Below are 20,335 nucleotides of genomic sequence, written 5' to 3' on the forward strand. Positions count from 1 at the left end.
AGAGCACCAGTTTTACTTAATGTATCAGGTTTGTCGTAAAGGACACGCGTGCAAAATGCAATATAGTACGTATGGAGTGCATAACTACACTGTAGCATCAGCTCGCGTGCAGATGCTAAGTGGATTAACTTAACTAACACTACATGACCATGAGAGATGGCCCAGGATAGGGGTCGCATTCATGCAGCAGTGGATTGACCATGGCTAAAGGTGATGATGAAATATACTGTCATGTATAAAAGGTAGGAAATGTAATTTCCGCTGCTTAGACCTTAACTCAAAAAAGGTATACATATATTGTTATGCAGAAGGGCCAATTGCCCCAAAAACGTCACATCATATATTTTTCAAGGCTGTGTTATTGAAGAATGTGTTGAGTTCTTTTTTTATAGATACAAAGTAGCGTAGTGTTTTTTGTTTGTCTGCTTGCAGTATGCACGAACTAGGCTCAGCGTTGGGATGCGGGTGAGGTCATCACGCAAATGTGCGCGGTGACATCACCACCCCGCCAGTCGACCAGGAAGCCAGCAAAACTTTTTTCCCTAATATGTATAATGTAGGTGGAAACTTTAACTCAACAGAAACCAAAATGTTGGTACAGTGACTTAGTTGCTACATTAAAACAAAAGTAAAACATTATCACTTATTTTGTATGATTATTTTGGAGCACGAGACCAAGGACTCGGTATATAGTCTGTTCTCCCTAACTGTTCTTGTAATTTTCCACGAACGATTACTACAAAATAAACCCATTGAAAAAAACGAACTCAAATACATCGCGATTTTACTGTATCCAGTCTCCACTCCTTACGCGTCCCCATTTGCTCCCCCCTCGCGTGTGATCTCACGAGATCGTGACGCGGACCCCCCTCCCCCGCACCCCTCCCCCCGTCTCTTAGACCAGCCCCGCCCCTTACCCTGCCTTTGCCTCGGCCACTCGTTCGTGCTCCTCCTGAATCTCCATTCTTGGCATCCGTCTCATTCACCCACACGGCCTCGTCTCTTACCCGGGGACCTCTCCCATCCTACCCCCTGCACCACCGCATCACTCACCCAACTCACCATCAGTTTCCTACACTCCTCGTCCGCTCATCGTATTTGCAAACCGATCACCACCACCACAACGTATTACCCCGTCTCGTATACCTCGACTCTCCCCCCCCCCCCCCGTCTCTGGCATACATCTATTCTCCACTCCAGGGCCCCCCACAACTCACTCATTCAGACCCCCCCCCCCCACATCTCCTGTATATCCCTGTCCACCCTCCAAAACTCACACCCCCTCTCTCTAACCCCTGCCATATAAACCTCCACAGCCCCCCTAAATCCCAATTTCCTAACTCACTCTCCCACCCACACTCATTTCCCATATACACCCCCACCCCATAAATACACCCCCACCCTACCCTGCGCCCCCTACCCCCCCAAAAACCCACTCGAAATTTGCTAACCCACACCGCTCACCCACCAACTCTCCCACACCCCCCCCCCCCCAAAAAAAAAACCACTCACCCATCCGCCCCCTCCACCACCATCCCATCTCTCCCCCCACCGCTGTCCCACCACTCCCCACCCCAACTCTGCCCGCCCCGCCCCTGACCACGCCCCCCGTGGCCCCGCCCCTTGCCCCCCCCCTCCCCCGTGGCCCCGCCCCCTCTCGTCCGCCTTGGAAGAAGGCTAATATCATGGCGGATAGGGACAGCGGCAGCGAGCAAGGAGCGGCGGGCGGCAGCAGCAGCGGCGGCGGTGGCGGCATCATGCACCCCCTGCAGCAGCAGCAGCAACAGCAGCAGCAGGAGACGCAGGAGCTGGCGTCGAAACGCGTCGACATCCAGAACAAACGCTTCTACCTGGACGTGAAGCAGAACGCCAAGGGCCGCTTCCTCAAGATCGCCGAGGTTGGCGCGGGCGGCAGCAAGAGCCGCCTCACGCTCTCCATGTCCGTGGCCGTCGAGTTCCGAGACTACCTGGGCGACTTCATCGAGCACTACGCGCAGCTCGGGCCCAGCTCCGCCATGAGTGGAGGAGGAGGCGGCGGTGGCGGCGGTGGTGGTGGCGGTGGCGGCATCGGCAGCGGCGGTGACCACCAATCCCACCAGCAGCAGCAGCAGCTGCAGCAGCCGGACGAGCCACGCCGTGCCCTCAAGAGCGAGTTCCTGGTGAGGGAGAACAGAAAGTACTACATGGACCTCAAGGAGAACCAACGCGGCCGATTCCTGCGGGTCCGCCAGACGGTGAGCCGGGGCCCCGGCCTGGGTGCCCAGGGCCAGACCATCGCCCTGCCGGCACAGGGGATGATCGAGTTCCGAGACGCGCTTGCCAAGCTCATCGATGACTTCGGCGTGGACGAGGAGCCCGCGGAGCTGCCAGAGGGCACGGCGGTGACGGTGGATAACAAGCGTTTCTTCTTCGACGTGGGTGCCAACAAGTACGGCGTGTTCATGCGTGTGAGCGAAGTGAAGCCGAGCTACCGCAACTCCATCACGGTGCCGCTGAAGGCGTGGGCCAAGTTCGGTGCCACGTTCAGTCGCTACTCCGACGAGATGAAGAAGATTCAGGAGAAGCAGCGTGAGAAGAGAGCCGAGCCCGTGGAGGAGGAGGAAGGAGGTGGCGACGACGGAGAAGATTGATTCAATCGGTTGATGGTTTATTATTGTTATTGCTACTACTACCACCATGATTACTACTATTAATGTTTTCATTTTACGATTTTTTTCCCCCTCTCCCCCTTCCCCCACCCCATCAAAAAAAATAATGTTATGCCCATTCACAGTTTTGTTTTTAATTATTTTTTTGGTTTTTATTGTGGTTAATTTTGTTTTTTTGTTTTGGTTTGTCGTTATTCAGAAGATGGAGGCCCTTCTGCGTGGTGTTTTGGGGTTGGTGTGAGCGGTGTTGGGGGTTGGGATTGGGTGAAGGGGGAAGGAATGGGGGGCATCTGTGGGTGAGATTTTAATTTGTCATCACTTGATTATTCTATTTTCGGAAACAGAAAAAACGAAAAAACTGCGAAACAAAAATATTCACAAGAATGATGGAGAAGAGAGAAAACGTAAGAAAATGCAAAAAGGAAAATGCCAATGTGAGAAACGAAGAGTGAATTGTGAATTGAACTTGGCTTGCTGGACTGTCCTGTTCTCTAGTCATTCATCGTTTAAGGTGAAGACGTCACTACAGAGCAGAACAGCATCTGAAGATTAAAGTTCAAATCAACCACCACTCCTCCCGATGACCCCACTTTCACCACCACCTGTTAGCAGCAGCAGTGCTTTTGGAAGGTTTGTCGCATCTCGGCCTTATGTTATCTTCTTGCGCAGTCCACAATCCCACATTTGCTGGAAGCAGTTGACATGAAATGTCCTAGACATTGCTAATGAGCACTGTTTTTTCGTACTTGTTTCGTATAGGGGGGGGGGGGGGGGAGTTGACAAAAAAAAGAAATATCTTAACGTATTTTAATTTAACATTTCCCTTCCCAAAAGGTAACTTACGTTTTATAATGACCGTGCAATTTGAGTGGCGAAAAAAACATTCGAATAGTATGCACACTATCGTTTTATGTCTTTTGATTGGATTTTATGTAATAGCTTGGCACAATCAGAATTGGGGTTCTATCAAAGGCTAAACAAATGTTATCCAGCCACTACGGACTCGTGGTTTAAGAATGAAAATTGCGTGTTATTTGTGTTTAGGTTAAATATATACAACACAGTCGCTGCTGCATCATTGCAAATGCAGGTCCGCCCAAAGTTTGCTTATCTTTAACTGCAAAAAGTAAACCACGTAAAGCAATGTACATGTTCGTTTTTTAGCCAGTTCAGTGAGCTCAGACCATGTATGGCCCCAAAGAATCCCATAGTTTGAAGGGAAGGCATTTTTTAGCTATTCTTTGTAATAGTTTTGGAGTTGCCACCGATCCAACAGCGAGTGTCCGGACACAAATGTAGGCCACGTCGATTGTGCGATTGGGTTATTATATAGCTATATATATTTTACGGTTGTAAAAAAAAAATATGCGACGACACAAAAAAGAATATCTATTTACGTGGCAGATTTTTATTTTATTTTACGAGGTCCGTGGCCCAATAGCCTCCCATTAATTGACCCCCCCTCCCATTCTCCCACCCCACCGCACATCTCAACCTGACCTTGGGCTCATTTTCTGTGTTGCTAGGTGGGGTTCAGAGTCGGGGATGGGCAGGCAATGCACAAATTGAGTGTTTTTGTCGACTGGATTGCTAATGGATAATGTTCCATTGGATTTTTCTTTTGCTACATTGCAACCTAACAGTGTGTTGCTGTGGGATGAATTTGTGTGTCCATCACAGGTTTGAAATTAAAAACAAAAGCGGTGGTCTCAAAAGTTGTAGTCAACCATTGTGATTCTTGTAAGCAGAAGGCCCAAGGTAGGCAGCCAGGAAGGGAAACAGTTCCAATATATGCTGCTATTTATATATAAAACCAATTACAACACCTGTTTCGTCATTGATAAATGTATGTTACCGTAACTCATGAGCACCTCCATAACTAGGACAACTTGTAATCCGGGTGTAGTGCAGTACTTGCTAGAATTGCAGTTTGTTTGCATTGTTGTGTACAGAAACGGCAACATAATTGGTGCGGCTTTGCTGGCGTATTGGGTGCCAACCAACTCTTAAGATGCCAGCACGCCTTTCTACACTCAGCCTCTCGGCGTGTCTACACTCAGCTCATTGGACGTCGTGTTAAGGCAATAATATACATAGATATAAACAACATTAGAAAGTGGTCGGGGGTAGTAAGTCATGAGTTTTTGAGCCTTGCGTTTGTGCGTTAACTTAATGTTAAGTCCATTTAGAAACGCGCAACTCTTATAACCTAGGCTATTTGGTTTTTCCCAGTGTGTTTTTTTTTACATTTCTGCTGGCTGACTTGGCACCGTGTTAACCCTTTCCTGACGGGTGGAAGTGTCGGAAATGGACTGTCTACAACCGGGCAAAGTGAATTAATAAGCGGGCATTCTAAATGCATGGCCCATCATGTTTCACTCAACAAGACAAGTTTTTTTTTTAAACTGGCATTCCAATTGGCTCGAATGCTCGTGTTCTCGCTTGTATTGTCCTTCCAAATTTGTCGGTAACATACACGGGTGGCGTGAATTGTTTGCAGAGTTATTGGGTCTCTGCAGTGAAATTCAAATGTAGGTCCACGTTGGCTTGCAATGCCGATTGTAGGAATGGGGTTAAACAGCTGTCTTAAGTGGTGTGTCACACTGTAAGTGAACTTTGAACTTTGGCTCGAGAAACTGGGTTCAATTTCACAGGCAGTGCAAATTGGCCATTGCCACGAGTCCTCTACAGTGCAGCGTACACTTTCAGGAGGATATGATTGAGAGAAAAAAAGCGGAGTTTGGTTTGTAAAACAAAAATGTTTCCAGTAGAAATGTTAACATTGTTTGTTATGCTTTTTCATTTGGGTTTGACTGCGATAACATTAACTCGCCAGCACCAGGCTAGCTTCAATGTCAAATGAGAAGCCACAGACATTGTGCCAGAATTTGGAGGATAATGCAGAGCGAGGTTGCTGGGTTTGCCTGTAGTGATGCAGCAACACTCGCTTTGCATGAACTGGACGACTTAATGTTTACAGTCTCTATAATTATTGCAGGTTTGCTAAAATGGCTGCCGTAAAAGCCAATCGTGTATTTTTTTTTGCTTGGTTTCATTACCTTTCCTCTTAACCGAGAAGCATTTTCAAGATTGTGATTTTTTTCTTTTCATTTTGGTGGTTGGTTAAGTTGGGCGTGGGCCAGTGACAGGCAAACTTAGGGCAGGCAGACGAACATAAATGCCTGTTATTAAAGTTTAAACCTGCTTGTGTCAAAATATAAAGAATGCGAGGATTGGCGTTTGCAGCGTGGTGTTGGTATGTTAATATTATAGCGATTCCAATTTCCCTTTTCCCCCCTTTGCCCTGCGGCCTTTAGAGTAAATATCCTGCTTTGCAGGCGTTTAGTCTGGTGGCCCGGTGGGTTTTCTTTTTTTGTTCTTCTGTTGTACGGCGGATCTCCGTTGCCCTGTATGTATGTTGAAGTGCTTTCGCGCGCCGTGCGTAGCCAACCGTGCTAATCGGCGGTGTGTGAGAGACTCGAACGCTGCAGTAGCGGTGAGCGTTATCACGATGTGACAGGATTTCCGAATTCAGCACGGTCGTGCAGTTAAGTGCCGTCGCCTGGCCTCTGTGATACAGTTTTACTGCGCACGTTTATGACTTGGCTTCCCAATTATTCGCCGTTTCATCTTCATTGATCAGTACGGACAAGTTTAATTCCGGTTGTATGCAGTGACGTAAAGAAAACAAATTCTCAAGTGCCCCCCACATGAAAACGGTGGTATGGAAGGCTGACAAAGCTGAATGGCAGGTTCAATCCAAATACAACCTAAGTCTGCCAACGCATTTTTTGAGGGGTAGAGGGGGGATGCAATTTAACAACCAAGCGTTTCATACACAGCAGTGCACTATTATTAATGCAGTGGAGTTGCTTTTCCTAAAAATTTTCGGTTTTGGGGGGGGGATGGAAAAGGATGTGATTAATTTACAGTAATCGGGTCAAGCAACCCTGAAGGGGAGGCTTTTGGCACTCCGCTGTAACTTAAAACTCGAGAGAGGGTTTTTCATTTGAACGTTGGATGCCTCCTTGTTGCTTGGGCTCTGACGCAGCATTGCAGAAGCAATGATGGTTCCCACAGGCCAGAAGAAACGCATTGGCCGAGTGAACGGAGAGCTGCCACGCAACCTTCGTGCACTGCCACCTAGTGCTGCTGATGCCAACGAGGAAGCTTTCCTCTTCCCTTTCAAACGTAATTATTATTTCTCACTCAGTTTTAAGGCTTATGAAATCATAATTCAGCATTCCTTGGTTTTTTTTGCTACGTTGTAATTCCTCAATCTCCCATGTGAACCTGTAGGTATATCTCGGTTTATCTTAGGTGTCTTTAGAATGTAGAGTCACGGTAAAAAATATTTGTTTTTGTCTGCATGGGCACTGTTTTTTTTAATTAAAGTGGTCATCAAAGTTTAACGAGGATAAAGCAATGTACATTTTTGGTTAGTATTAAATGTAAGTGAGATGTAACTTCAAGCCTATGAATATTCCCAATGAAATTTATTGTCAATGGTGCTAACATTAAAACAGAAGATATTGCTGTGCTACAATGAATGTACTTGTGCACATTTTGACCTTTTTTATTATTTTGTAAGGAACATAAAAAAATACATGAGAATGAATTCCTATTGTAATTTAAACTGAAGATCTTAAATTTGCACCAGGTGTACAAACATAAAATGTGAGGATTTCCAGGTGACATTGAACATTTGGGAGATATACTTTATCTTATCATACATCTCGGAGTGTAACGTACTTAAAAAAATGGTAACTTGGGGAAATGGTTTCTCTGTAATGCCTGTGGAGTATGCTTTCAAACTTTCTAAATGCTGGGCAGGTGATTTGATCTTCTAATGCGGTGCTGTGCACCTTGCAGAGCAATGAAATTTAGATACATTTCTTTGGCCTCTGGGTATTTGAGAAATGTAAGCTATCATTCAAGCTTCTGTTTTGGGTCGAGTAAATATTAAGTGATGCGAATAAAGGAAATGATTCCAATATTGCATGTGGCAATCAAACAACTGCTTGCAACCTTAAACTTGGCAGTCTTGGCTTAACAAAATCCGGACAGCTTCGGGTGTCATTGGAAGCATTTCCGACGGAAGTTTTAATATACGTGATTACAAATCCGGTTAGCCTGCACAATTAGGGAGGACATGCAGTTGCTAAGGAAACATTTTTCTTTTGGAATTGAAAATTATCATCTTTGCTCGCCCCGCTACGGGAGGGGGGTAAAAGCTGCTACAAGTCATCGGCACGCTACCACGTGTGCAATTCCCTCGCCACGTGGGACGAGCTCGACATCACTGCTGCTGGAAGTGCGTCATTTATGCACTTTCCTGGCTGCTGCAACTACTGCGGCCAAAGTTTCTGCTTGTCTGTGTGTGTGTGTGCGCGCACGCGTGGAAGCATGGGTTTCAGAATGTCAGATGGTTCTTGGTGGTGGGAGGGGAGGGGAAGGAGGTGAGTGACGAGAGTTGCTTTTCCCCTTGTAAAGTCAATGGGACGGTCTGACTCTGGCACATCGAGCGGCAGCAGTCCAGGACTATAAACTTGTAACAAGAAGTGCACGGACCAGCAAAGCTTTACGGGCAGGCCAAGTCCCAGGCAATGATGCAGGGTCCCCGTGTCAGTATCTTCATTCTGTGTTCCTGCTATTGTTGCCAGCCCCCATTCATCCACTACAGTTGATCCATCTGTATATACTCTTTTGAAAAAAGGCTTGATTTGTACAGTACAAAGAAAACAAAAGGCCTTCCCAATGAATAACGCTTGGGTTACTAATTTAGGCAGGGTTCCTAGCTTCATGCGGAGCAGTTACAGAATATATTCTTTGGTAATTGTGCATTCTTCAGCTACTGGGTTTTGCCGTATATATGATGCTCCAAAGGCAAACGGAGGGGGGGGGGGGGGTTAAAGGTCGATGTCTAGACAGTTCTGAGTACTAAGAACGAGGAAACCCGAAGCGAAAATTCAACCTCTGTTGAATGTGCTGCTAATGGATGATCGATTATGTTGATGTGTAACTCCAGGTTCCTTTCTAGAAATTAATTGCAGGAGTTTGTAGTCATCTGTTCTCGATAGGCGAAGGTGCTATCAGCATGCTTTACAACAGGCCCGACAAGATCTCGTTACGTACGTGTAAATACCCCGAGACTGTATTCAGCATATTATTCTTTATATAATATTAACGATGATAACGGTAATGACATGTAAATTAGTGAATCGACGAATGATTTTTAAACAGAGATACCAAATCTGAAATAGGTGGTTGAAGCGTTCTAAAATATAATTTAGCGGTTTTTTGTGACATTTCTAGGTGATGCTTTTCCCCATCCCCTGTGTACGCTTTTCCAATGCATTGTCTGGTGGTGATGGGCTCCAGCAGTCAGTGAAGGCCAGAGCTGACAATAGCTTTTTTTTCCAGGGAAGAAAATTTACTTGAGCAGTTTGAAACATCTATGTTGTCCTTTGGAAATGTTTAGAGCTGGGATTTCCAGATTATTGAAGTATTCGATTACTCTGCCGATTTAATAGGTTTGATGACTTAGACAATGGGATGACATGAAAGTACTTGGGGGATGGGGGGGGTGATGGGCGGAACTTGGTAATATCGGCGTCTTTCCAAGTGGCTTTGTGGAGCGTCTTCCATCTTTGGGAATCAAGATCTAGTGGTGGCTGTTATATTTAAAGGGGCACGGGTAATCCACCCAATGGACTACAATTTCCAGTCAATTTATTTGGCTCGATCGACTCATCATCCCAGCTCTATAAATGTTTAACTTTTGTCGCCCGCGGCCATGCAGAGGTGCTGATCCCCCCCCCCCTCCTTACAAAGCATTAACCGGTGGGAGGAGGTATGCCCCCTCCCCGCCTCGGCGTTTTATTCTTAAACTAACATTTAACGATAGCTCATGGTTTTTTTTTTGTGTCCAAGTGCTGCTGAAGCACATCTTGTTTAAAAAAAACAAGACCTGTCCGTGGTTTTTGTTGATTTGTTTCTGCCTTGGAGGCAGTCCTTGATGCTGAGAATGCGAAAGGCTTCTTCTGATTGACATTCTTATGGGCATTGAAATAGACTTTGCATCGGTTGTTTTTTTTCTTGAGCGTTGTTGCAGACTTTATACAATTTGTCAAAAATTGTTGTACGGATTCAAGTTGACGCTGTTTGATCTTTGCGTACAATAGGGGGGGGGGGGTATTGTCACTCGCTACAAATCGTTGATGGACTCGGGAGAGGTGGGAGGGAGATAAGGGGGCAGGGAGGGGCTTATGACATTCAGTTCATCACTTGCTTTATGCAGTCGGAGCTTGTCTATCAATACCGGGAGCTTTGTCGTCACCTGTGGGCCGAGGGAAGCTATTTCACCCCCTTCACTTAGGGACGTCACCGACCACAATCCCGAACCGTAATCTTGTCATTGTGTTTTTTTTGCGACTCCTTGATCCGTCGCATACATGCACAATAGTAGACCAGTCAGCCGGATTGTAATATGCGTTAGCCTGCTATCTAATCTGAACAGTTTTGTTGTTGCTTAACGTTATTATTTTTTTAGTCTAATTTTGTAAAGTTGCAGTGTGCTTACAAATAACGATTTTGCACAATGGGATTCTTCTCCAGAGGTGAAATGTGGCCTATTGGGATGCAATATAAACACGCCATTGGACAATCCAACCGTTTTCAGCTTGCATTTTAAATGCGTTTTGAAACAATAGCAATGCCTTATCACTACGGTATACGTAATGTTTACAGTAGATACACAAAAACCAAAAAGGACATCAATATTGAAACGAAATCGCATATGTACAGCTTACCGTAAAACAGTACAATAAAATCATGAGTTTTGCGAATCAATAGGTTTACGGGACACCTTTTGCAACTCAACTCTCGTGTCCTGATTTGACAGCCGCAGGTGCAAAATTGAGAGCTTTGAATTCCAACAGGTTTTTTTATTTTGTGTCAATTTAAGGAGAGAAACCCCTCCCAACAGAGTTATTTCACAAACGTGTATAGACTACGTAACATCACGTCTTGAGCATAATAACCTCTACATATATATTACATAAAACAAATGCGTATCTATGGAGGCCAGGCATGCGGTGTCTGAAACGTTGTAGCACTTTAAAAAAAATACAAAATAAAAAAAGTCAAAAGTCCACGATATTAAACATATATACACGTATTCTGTCGCCATGCTTTGTGACCCAGCTTCGCATATCCCACGCAGTTGAAAGCCCCCCCTTCCCCCCTCCCCCCTCTCCCCTCGTCCCTTCCCCCCCAAAATGAACACTTTACCGCATCGGTTTAAATGTGTACGGGGTCTCGTCTGTATTTAGCGTTGCGAGTTTGTAGATTTACTAAGAGTAACTTACTCTGTGTGCGTGCGTGTGTGTGCGCGCGTGTCATGGATATAGAACTTTGGAATAAGCTGGTGTTTAGTGACATATACATTAGCAGCGGATCGAGTGGCATGTTGAACGCACGCATACGAAATTGGATGTAAAAAAAAAAACCTTTACAGTTGATGCTTGTTAACAAGTTTTATTTTAAGTGCTAGATTTGTCGTGATTTGACCCCCCCTCCTCCCTAACCTCCCTTCCACCCTTCGTGTGTACTTTTATTTTTAAGTCACAAGCCGATTAAGTGTTTATTCCATAGTTGCTCCCCCCCCCCCTTAGTTTTGGATAAAATAAGTATATTTAGCTTTGTGGGTGCATATTTCTCAAGCGGTGTTGCTTTTTTTCTTCTGCCTGCTGTATAATGCGCAGAGAGGTAAGAAACCCAGTGACTCGCGTGTTAGCAAAGAAATACAAAGTCTGATTTAAATGAATAACGCTTGTGTTTTTGTTCAAAGTGGACTGTGGAAGAGATCATTTTAAAGGCTGTAAAACAAAAAGAAGGTTCACTGAGGCTAAGGAAGAGTCGCGTACAATATAACGTGCGCGCGTATAGCGCATGTAACAGCTGAGCTTAATCCTTGTTACAACTATTTTGGTAAAGATTTCTTGTATACTGACTGGTTATGAGGTTCTTCAAAAAAAAAGCTGGCTGTGACTACTTTATAGGACTTTATAGCAAACTATAGAGCGCGTCCGTAAAGACCAATGCAGACATAAAAAATCTTAGAGACTTGCACTATGAAATAAAAAAACATAAAATATAAAGTTCTATTCCGTTAATAATCTATCTGTGGCAAACCACAATCAGAAATTGTGCTGAATTTGCCACGTGTTATGGTGCTAATGACACACTTGCCATCACTTTATTGATGTGTAGGTTAACCCTATATTGATTGTGCTTGAAGTGCAGTTCAATTTAAAATGCACATGGTTTTTACTTGCATAATACAATATATTGAAGTTCCTTATTATTACTACTACTACGTTCTTTTATTTTTCTTCGTTAATTAAAAAAAAGTTGTAACTTCACGAAGCTTGGCTAATATGTTGATGTTATTGTGGCATTGTTTGCGCGTGCGGCTCATTTACCCATCCACACCTCCTCCCATCGGCCCCAATTTCCATCCCTCCTATAGGCGAACTGAAATTCAGAATGTGGTGTATGTCCTCGTCAGTTTGTGTGTGTGCGTGTTGTGTACTGACGTGTAAGGGCGTGTGTCTCGATGTCACCTCTTACCGTCCACGTTGTTCTCACGCTCCGTTACGTCGATTGAGCGCCGGTGTGGTTGACATATAGAATATGTTTTATACACTGCTCCAATACAACAAGGGCATCCCCGTATAGACGCACACACACACACAAAATCATCTTATTATCTTGTGTGAATTAACAGAAAAAAACGAATAAATAAACACATTCAAGAATACAAAATTGCCAAAGCAGCTTCTGCGTACGTTACGACAATACATTTGGGTACTTTTTTTTGGGGAGGGTGGGGGGTGGAGTTATTTTAAATACAAGTATCTCCTTGTGCTGGTGCTTATTTATTAGTAAATGATACCTTAATACGTAAGAAATATATCTACATTTTCTATGAAGTTATTTTATACATTACAATGCTTTAGGACGGAATTTTTTTCTTGTCTTGCTAATGTATAGCAAGCTAAGCATTTGTATACATGCATATCTATGCGCGCACGCGCGCGTGTGTGTGTGTCCTGGGCCTCCCCTAGCTCGACTCGGCCTCAAATGAGTACCTGGTGCGATATGTAAATGTCGCCACTAGGGAGACAAAGGCGGCCGGGCGTGGTGCTGGCCACCCACGTCCTCGTGTGCCGTGACGGCCTTCATGGGTGCTCGCTAAAGGCACTTTGCGTGCCTCAACAGTCTGTGAAGGCTACACGGAGGGAGAGAGGGGGGGTATTTCACGGTGCGACCACCTTCCAACTGGTGTCGCGTGGTGATGTAGCATGAACTAAAGTGGCATTACAAGTTTCCATCCATACACACGCACACTGCAAAAGGCACGGGTGTTGTGTGGCTTATGCAGTATATATGCAGTACTTGTTCTATACATGTGTATTAGGTGGTCACTTAGTCTTATCCGTCGTAGTGAATGTCAAAACACTTCCGTAGTGTTTATTATAAAACTCCCGCTTTTTACACGATTACCTGTTCTCACTTTATTACGATTACTTTCGCGTGAAATGATTGTGTAACGTTATTCTGCGTGTCAACTACTGTATACACTCCCAATGCCGCTAATCCGCGCTTTAAAATTACACATATACTAAATCGGTTCTGTGGAAAGCAATCCCTCCGCTTAGTTCTGTGTGTGTGTATATGAACTATACATCAACACAATGGCATATCTGTATACGAATTCCATGCCTACATGCACATGCAGATGAGCGAGTGGCGTCAGTAAGTTGCATTGCGGTCAAACTCGGAATTCGCGAAACTTTTTCGCGAGCACCGCCTTGGAATTCTACCATCGGTGTCCTGAACATTCTGACCGGCCGCTGCGTTCAGTGCCCTCGCCGAGTGTACGATCTGAAGGCGTTTTTGTTGTTGTTCCGTCATAACGGGACTGTGAGATTCGTTTGTGTTTGTTGTGAGTCTACACGGCAGGGCGGTGGAGCGGCATTGACGGCAATGCACAATCAACAAAAACTCGACATTGTGTAATTCACACTGCCCCTAAAAAGCTACAAAAATAATATATAGTAGGCAACGTTTCAGGCAATGGCCCAACATCTTCATAACGTACAGCGCATTCGAATATGTCGAGAAGGGCACGTTGGAAATTGTGAGCGATTTTGATTTTTTTTCTTTCAGATTGTTTTGGTAGCGTTGTGACTTACCCATAATAATAATAATACACTACCTGCTACACGCCGCGTATCGTGTGTGTCCCATGTTTATGCGTACACCCGTCCGCTCTACACTTAACATAGACAGAAGCTCGTCACTTTGCTTGTACGTAATGAATGTTGCGCATCAACCGACACGCTGTTTAGTATTTCTCTGCTCTACATGGCGATGTAAAACTGCGTCTCGTATTACTACTATACTCGCACAGCAGAATTAGTCGTCGGTATATATATATTAGTAGTTATATATATATTAGAACGCGTTGACGTAGCTGTTAATGTACGCGATTTTGGCACGCAAAAAACAACTCGGCACGGACTTTAGTTCCGGTTAGCTGACATGGAGATGACATCGCAGTCAATTGGCGACCACTTTCGGAGGGGAAGGTGATGGGGTGGGAGGGGCGGGTACTACAGGCTACATTAATCGCATGCACAGGTGTTGATAAGCTGCCGTGCAGGTGTAGCATGGATAACTCCGTGCGTTCATTCATCGCGGCCACAAATGCGCGTCGCTGCTCATTGCTGTTGGACACTTCCGTTGATTTGACGCGTGTGGCTTTTCGTTCCCGAATATCATCATCCTTGACACGCGCAGTTACGCCGAGTCGAGCTGCTGCTGCTGCTGTTGCCGTGCCGTTAAAGACGCGATTTTCCTTGCGTACGGCAGGCATCTAACGGTAACTACAGAGCGATCCATTTACAGATACCCCACTGAATAATATGGAGAAATTAGAGTGCAGGCATCGGGGGTAAAACAACCAGTTTTTTTTAAAAACACATTTACATCGTCTCCCATCAACAGCAATGCTACGAGGACCCCGTCGCTGTTTCCAATAGTCAATCAGCTGTTGAGAAGAAAGTGAAAGGGTCATTGGACAGTCATGGGGTATCTGTAAATGGTTAACCGTGTTGTGTGTGTATATATACACACACATGTTAACGGACGTCTGCAATTGGAGTCTCCGGTCACCTGGTGAGTGTCTATGCCTCAATGTCATCTTGACATGCAAAGCAAGCTGGGGGCGCTCCCATTGTCTTGCTGTTGAAAATACAATTTTCGTGTGTAAAGTATCATTAACGAGTCCGTAGGCGCGCGTGTGTGTGTGAGAGTATATAGCTGTGCTGTTTTTGCGGGCTGTACCGCGTGTTGTACGGCTTTTGATGTCGAACGATTCGATCCACGTTGCTGGTAGCTTCAATTCCCAATTGGTGTGACAGCCCGAACAGACGCCGATCAGAGAGCTAAACAGGGCAATCACGAAAACTGAAGTATGTCTCTGAGGCGCGAATAGCAAGCAGGCGTGCAAAAGGAGACAAAGGCGGCCGGGCGTGGTGCTGGCCACCCACCCCCTTGTGTGCCGTGCCAGCCTTCATAGGTGCTCGCTAACAGCACTTGCCCCTTGCAGTTTGTTAAGGCTACACGGGGGGGGGGGGGGCTTTGTCTTTGTATGTATTCATCTCTTGACATTCGTACGCACATGTTTGTAGAGCTGCACGCACGCATCACTCGGTGTGTTATGTTGTCCGTGTCATGCAGGCGGTCAATAGGTCAACGGTTCGGGAGTGGATGCGGTTCGCGCCGAGACTTTTTGCGAGGTCTTTTCCGAAGTTGCGTTGTTATCTCCCGTCCGTGTGTACCACAACCAAAAGGCATGAACGCCACGGCCAAAACACATCTCAGCAACGTGTTCTTGCAACCGTTGACCGCACTTTGTACGCATCTAATTGCGTGTCTATACCCGTGCACACAAACCACACACATTGAGTGTACGTATTATAATTATAGTAATAACAGCACCGATGGTTTCCGATATTAAGAAGCACCCACAGGCGCCCAGACAGGGTTAAATAAACAGCTGCTGCATTGCCGCAAATGTTTTAGCCGGGGCCCGGATTGTGCAATCTATTTGCTTTCTTTTTTTTTATGCGCGGCATCGCGGTTCATTGAGGCCCTCTTTATATTTACAACGATAACACCGGACCGACTCATCACCCGTCGCATCAATAATCACAACAACAGCAACAACAAAAACCCATTCCTTTTGACTATACATTGGAGCAGTGTAGGCGAGAGTTAATTGTATGAATGGACAGTAAAAACAAGAATTGCGTTGTAAAGCTGTGCACGCACGTAAGCGTGACTTTGATTTGACCACGTTTACCCCCACCCCGCTAAAACCATGAACATCCTATAAGCCATGCACTCCCCCCCCCCCCCGTCTTTGTATCTCTCCGTGTTTGTGTATAAATGTGTACTCTGCAAAATGATCTCTTCCAAACACGCTCCAAAACATCTCCTATCCACACCCCGTCCTGTTGTTGTGTATTCTTTCGCATCTCGTAACTTGGGTATGGTCTGTTTTTTGCAATGTCCATTGCAATGTATTACTTGATCATTTGTGCTCGTATTATTTGTGTTTTATTGTTGTAGGTTTTATTTTTCAAAAATTTTCTTTCTCGTTTGTCGCTTGGCCTATATGATGTATGGAAAGATGCCTTTCTTTATTACGTCGTTATATATGCTTTGCTTAATATGAATAACAAAACAAGACAACAAAACAAGACAAAACCGGGGTTCTGCATACTTTGGAGCGTAGCGCTGAAACTTCTGACCAACTCTTCTGCTCTTTAACAAGACTCGGTGCTAATTTGAGTCTTTTATATTTTATTGTAGTCTGTTTGCTTTCATGTACAACTTGTATTAAAAATAAAATGAAACCCCAACTGTCCGTCTGCTTGCTTTTATATGCTTTGACGAGATGCGCTGTATAACGTATACATAAGTTATCATCCTCACTACATACCAGCACGCCACACACACACATCTACGCGCGCTCATTCCTACAAATATCTTGATTGTGTGGAGTGATTCATTTCAGCCGGAACGATCCTGGGACAATTTGGAACGGTGGTCTGGGATTTATTTTGACACCACACATTTTGTCCTGTTTTGTAATCGATTGTTGTATGTATATTTACATTATATATATATATAACAGTAACCCTGCTCATAGGATTATAAGCATATACAAATGTACGACGATATATGATTATTCTGAGTACGCATACAACTCGCACTCTAGTGGTAGTGGTAGTGCCTTGCGCCAATACTCTTTACTCCATGCCAGCGTTCCGGACAAATATTGAGTGAGAAATACTCTTTGGTTCTTTCGGTAAAGTCACGTAGATGGAACTTTTTAAAAATGAAAATAACTAAATTAAATCACGACGTTTCGGAGGCAACACAAGCTTCCGTCATCAGGTGGAACAGCCACAGCAAAATTACTGTAGTTAGTTTACGTAGTGCGGTAATGAAGAACACGGCACGGATCCTCCAGATCCTGGGTCTAAATATGCCAAGCGTTCGTGAACGAGCATTGAATACCATGCGTACCCGTGTATCAAGAACCAACGCGCGTCATGTCTGCACGCAAGGATGACGTGATCGGTGTTTAACTTTGAACGCGCATAGATTGGTGTGGGGATCGGTAGTGAAGCGGTTAGCGTGCCGCGCTACGAACCAGAGTTCGATTTCCGCTCACGGCCAACACCAGTGACAATTGTCAGAACCGGTCATCGGCCTCCCCTAGGTCGACTCAGCCTCAAATGAGTATGGTGCAGTGTGTGAACATCGCCACTGGGGAGACAAAGGCGGTCGGGCGTGGCACTGGCCTCCCTCGTATACCGTTCCGGCCTTCATAGGTCCTCGCTAACAGCACTTGCCCAAACAGTCTGTTAAGGCTATACGGGGGATCTTTGGAAATATCGTGCTGGCTCAGAGTGCTCGATTGTTCAGGAAACATTTGTCTTATTTTATTTAACAAAGCGTTGAGCTTTGGGAACTTGCATTTAGGATGAAAAAAAACAACATGTCATGGGAAGCATTATGCTCACTCGCATTCCTGTGTCGACACAGATTATTACGTAACATCCAATTTGTAGTAAATTGCCTCTCTACTAAAGCGGTGGTAGCATGTTTAAAGAGAATTGACGCCGAACCTACGTACACGGTTCGTAGGCCGTCTACGCTGTACGTTTCCCTCCCTATCAAAGACGAAACCACCCCCCCACCCCCCACTCCCTCCCATTTCCCCTGCACCCCTACCCCCTCCCACCCACAAGACAGGCGTCAAATGAACCTCATGGCGCGACCCCGGGGTCCCAAATAAACGTAAGTAAATAATGGTAATTGATACATTTATTTTTGGCGACGCCGTCCCACCGCGCACACAAACGCCGCGACCAGCCTGGCGCGGACCATTCTGTTGCCGTGTCGTCCAAGCGCAGCAGCGAGGACGAATGCGCAGAAGAAACAAAACTTTGAAACTTTGATGAGCGCGTCGTGTAGAGCTCGTCGAGAGGAATTGATCGTCGTGTCGTTCGCCTTCAACAGACATACAATGCGAGAGCCGGGGGCTTATGGAACCCCGGGGTCCCGCCATAAAGTTCAAATTTAAACAGACCTCAATGCCACACTCATCTCATACAAAACCCAATGAAAATACATAACAGTAAAACAAAACTTCCTGGAACTGTCATTAAAATGTAAAAGCAATGCCTGAAACTTCTGCTTGTTAGCGGATCGTTGATTCGTGCGAATACTTAAGTAGATTTATTTAGCCAGATGATAATGTCTATACCATATTGCAATGCATTCATTTTACAAAACACATGAAAATGTAATTACGTATTTAACGTTATTGGCACCAAATGTATATATTTTTGATAGCGCTTATGCATGAGAATTAGTTGCGAGTGTACATTTTAATGATAAGGCTGGGATGTAACACATGCATACAACAGCATATACTCTTGCAAATTATGCCACGGGGTCTTTAACGTCTACTCTTGAAGCAAGCGACGGCGGCGGCGTTTTGGTGTTCACAAAAATCCTCCGTGAATAAATGAGCGGACGTGTGCGGGAATCCAACCGTGAGTTGAGCAGATCGTTCTGCCGCTGCACACACATACGGAAACAAACATTTTTAAACATCCCTGGACCAACAACAGCAATAACAAAAACCCCGTCGCCATATGGATGGAGTTCGAATTGCAGAAATGGTCTCTTAACGTTAGTGGCACTAATTGCAGAGCAGTGGAGCGTTCGCCACGGGGGTTACCAGTCAAGACTGATTACGCGTGCACGTGGGTTAATTGATAATTGGTACACACACACACACAGGTAACGGGTGTGGCGATGATAGCGGTGAGGTTGCTGCAACTGCTGCGGTGCGAGACTCCCACCAGACCAGTTCTCCCGGGATGCTGTCGCGGGCTGGATCTGCCCTTCTGTCGGTCGAAAGCGCTCACGGTTTCGTAGGCACAAAATCGTCCAATTTCATTTAATCCGTACGTGGCTTTGTGAGTCCTCTGGGTTTTTGTGTGAACCTTTGTTTGTGCGTGACCCGATGTGTCCTCTTCTATGTGAGTCTACAGGTTCCTGCGAGAAAAAGAAGAAACACCGCTGATCGTGAAGCCACTGTAACAGGTCTCGCTGATCATCTTTGCGAGTCGATGGGGCTCTGTGTGAGTCTGCGGGTCTCTCTGTGTGCGACTACGTTCTGCCGAGGCTGTGCGACAAAGCGCTTATGGTGAAGTCATTGCAGGCGCATCCCAGCTACTCAATGAATCCACGTGCACGCATCATGGCCCGAGACTGGAAAAACCGAGCCAATGTTGCAACGTGCACTCGCCGACTGATGCAAATTAGTCTACGCGTGCTGTGTGCACACGCAGAGCCCACGTGCACATGACCCGTATGTCTGCGGTATGGCACGGATATCGTGCGCTCATAACAATTAACACGAGCCGTTGGCTATGCGTGTATATATATATATATACTGATAATGAAACGCCAAATTGTCTTAAAATAATATACTACAGCTTCTGGAACATAGACGTCCTTCGATTAACAGCATGGCATTGGCGTCGTGGTTAAGGGTGCAAACGTAAAGTTTTGCGTGGTTGTGTCAATATGTGGGCGACTGGCAGGTGACCCCTAACCACTATAACACCGTACAATTGTTTGCTTAAGTCTACGGGTCTCTTATGCGAGTCTTTGGGGGTCTCTATGCGAGCCTGTGCACCTTTAGGTCAGTCTACACGATATCTGAGACCGCTGACCCATCCGATGATTATTATTTGCTGGCAGCATTACCGATCTTCGTCACGGGGTCACTGAAGCTATCCGCCTCACCAGTCAACGGCCTCTCATCAGTCGGCAACCCACGAACGTGGCTCATCGACTCTCCGGCACCGCACGAAATAAAAAATTAACCCGTAAAAACAAAGTTTTTCGCTATAAATCCTTTATATGCGTGTTCAGTGGGCCACAACCCAGCCCACATTGGTCTTTGAAACGGGCGGCTAGAGTCCGCTCGTCCTCTGGCTTGAGATGGCTGCCACCTATGGGTC

The 20,335-nt window shown here is 45.5% G+C and overlaps 1 protein-coding gene across 1 annotated transcript; it reads left to right on the forward strand.

Moving 5' to 3' along the window:
• Positions 1-1,649: 1,649 nt before the first annotated feature.
• On the forward strand, positions 1,650-16,645 carry LOC133350551 (transcriptional activator protein Pur-alpha-like). The gene is made up of 2 exons (XM_061564989.1): positions 1,650-2,638; positions 2,848-16,645. The coding sequence occupies exon 1, from the start codon at positions 1,686-1,688 to the stop codon at positions 2,628-2,630; it is 945 nt and encodes a 314-aa protein (XP_061420973.1). The 5' UTR covers positions 1,650-1,685; the 3' UTR covers positions 2,631-2,638; positions 2,848-16,645.
• Positions 16,646-20,335: the final 3,690 nt, after the last annotated feature.

Source organism: Lethenteron reissneri, chromosome 34 (assembly GCF_015708825.2).
Source record: "Lethenteron reissneri isolate LAM-NWPU_2019-01 chromosome 34, ASM1570882v1, whole genome shotgun sequence".
NCBI lineage: Eukaryota > Metazoa > Chordata > Hyperoartia > Petromyzontiformes > Petromyzontidae > Lethenteron > Lethenteron reissneri.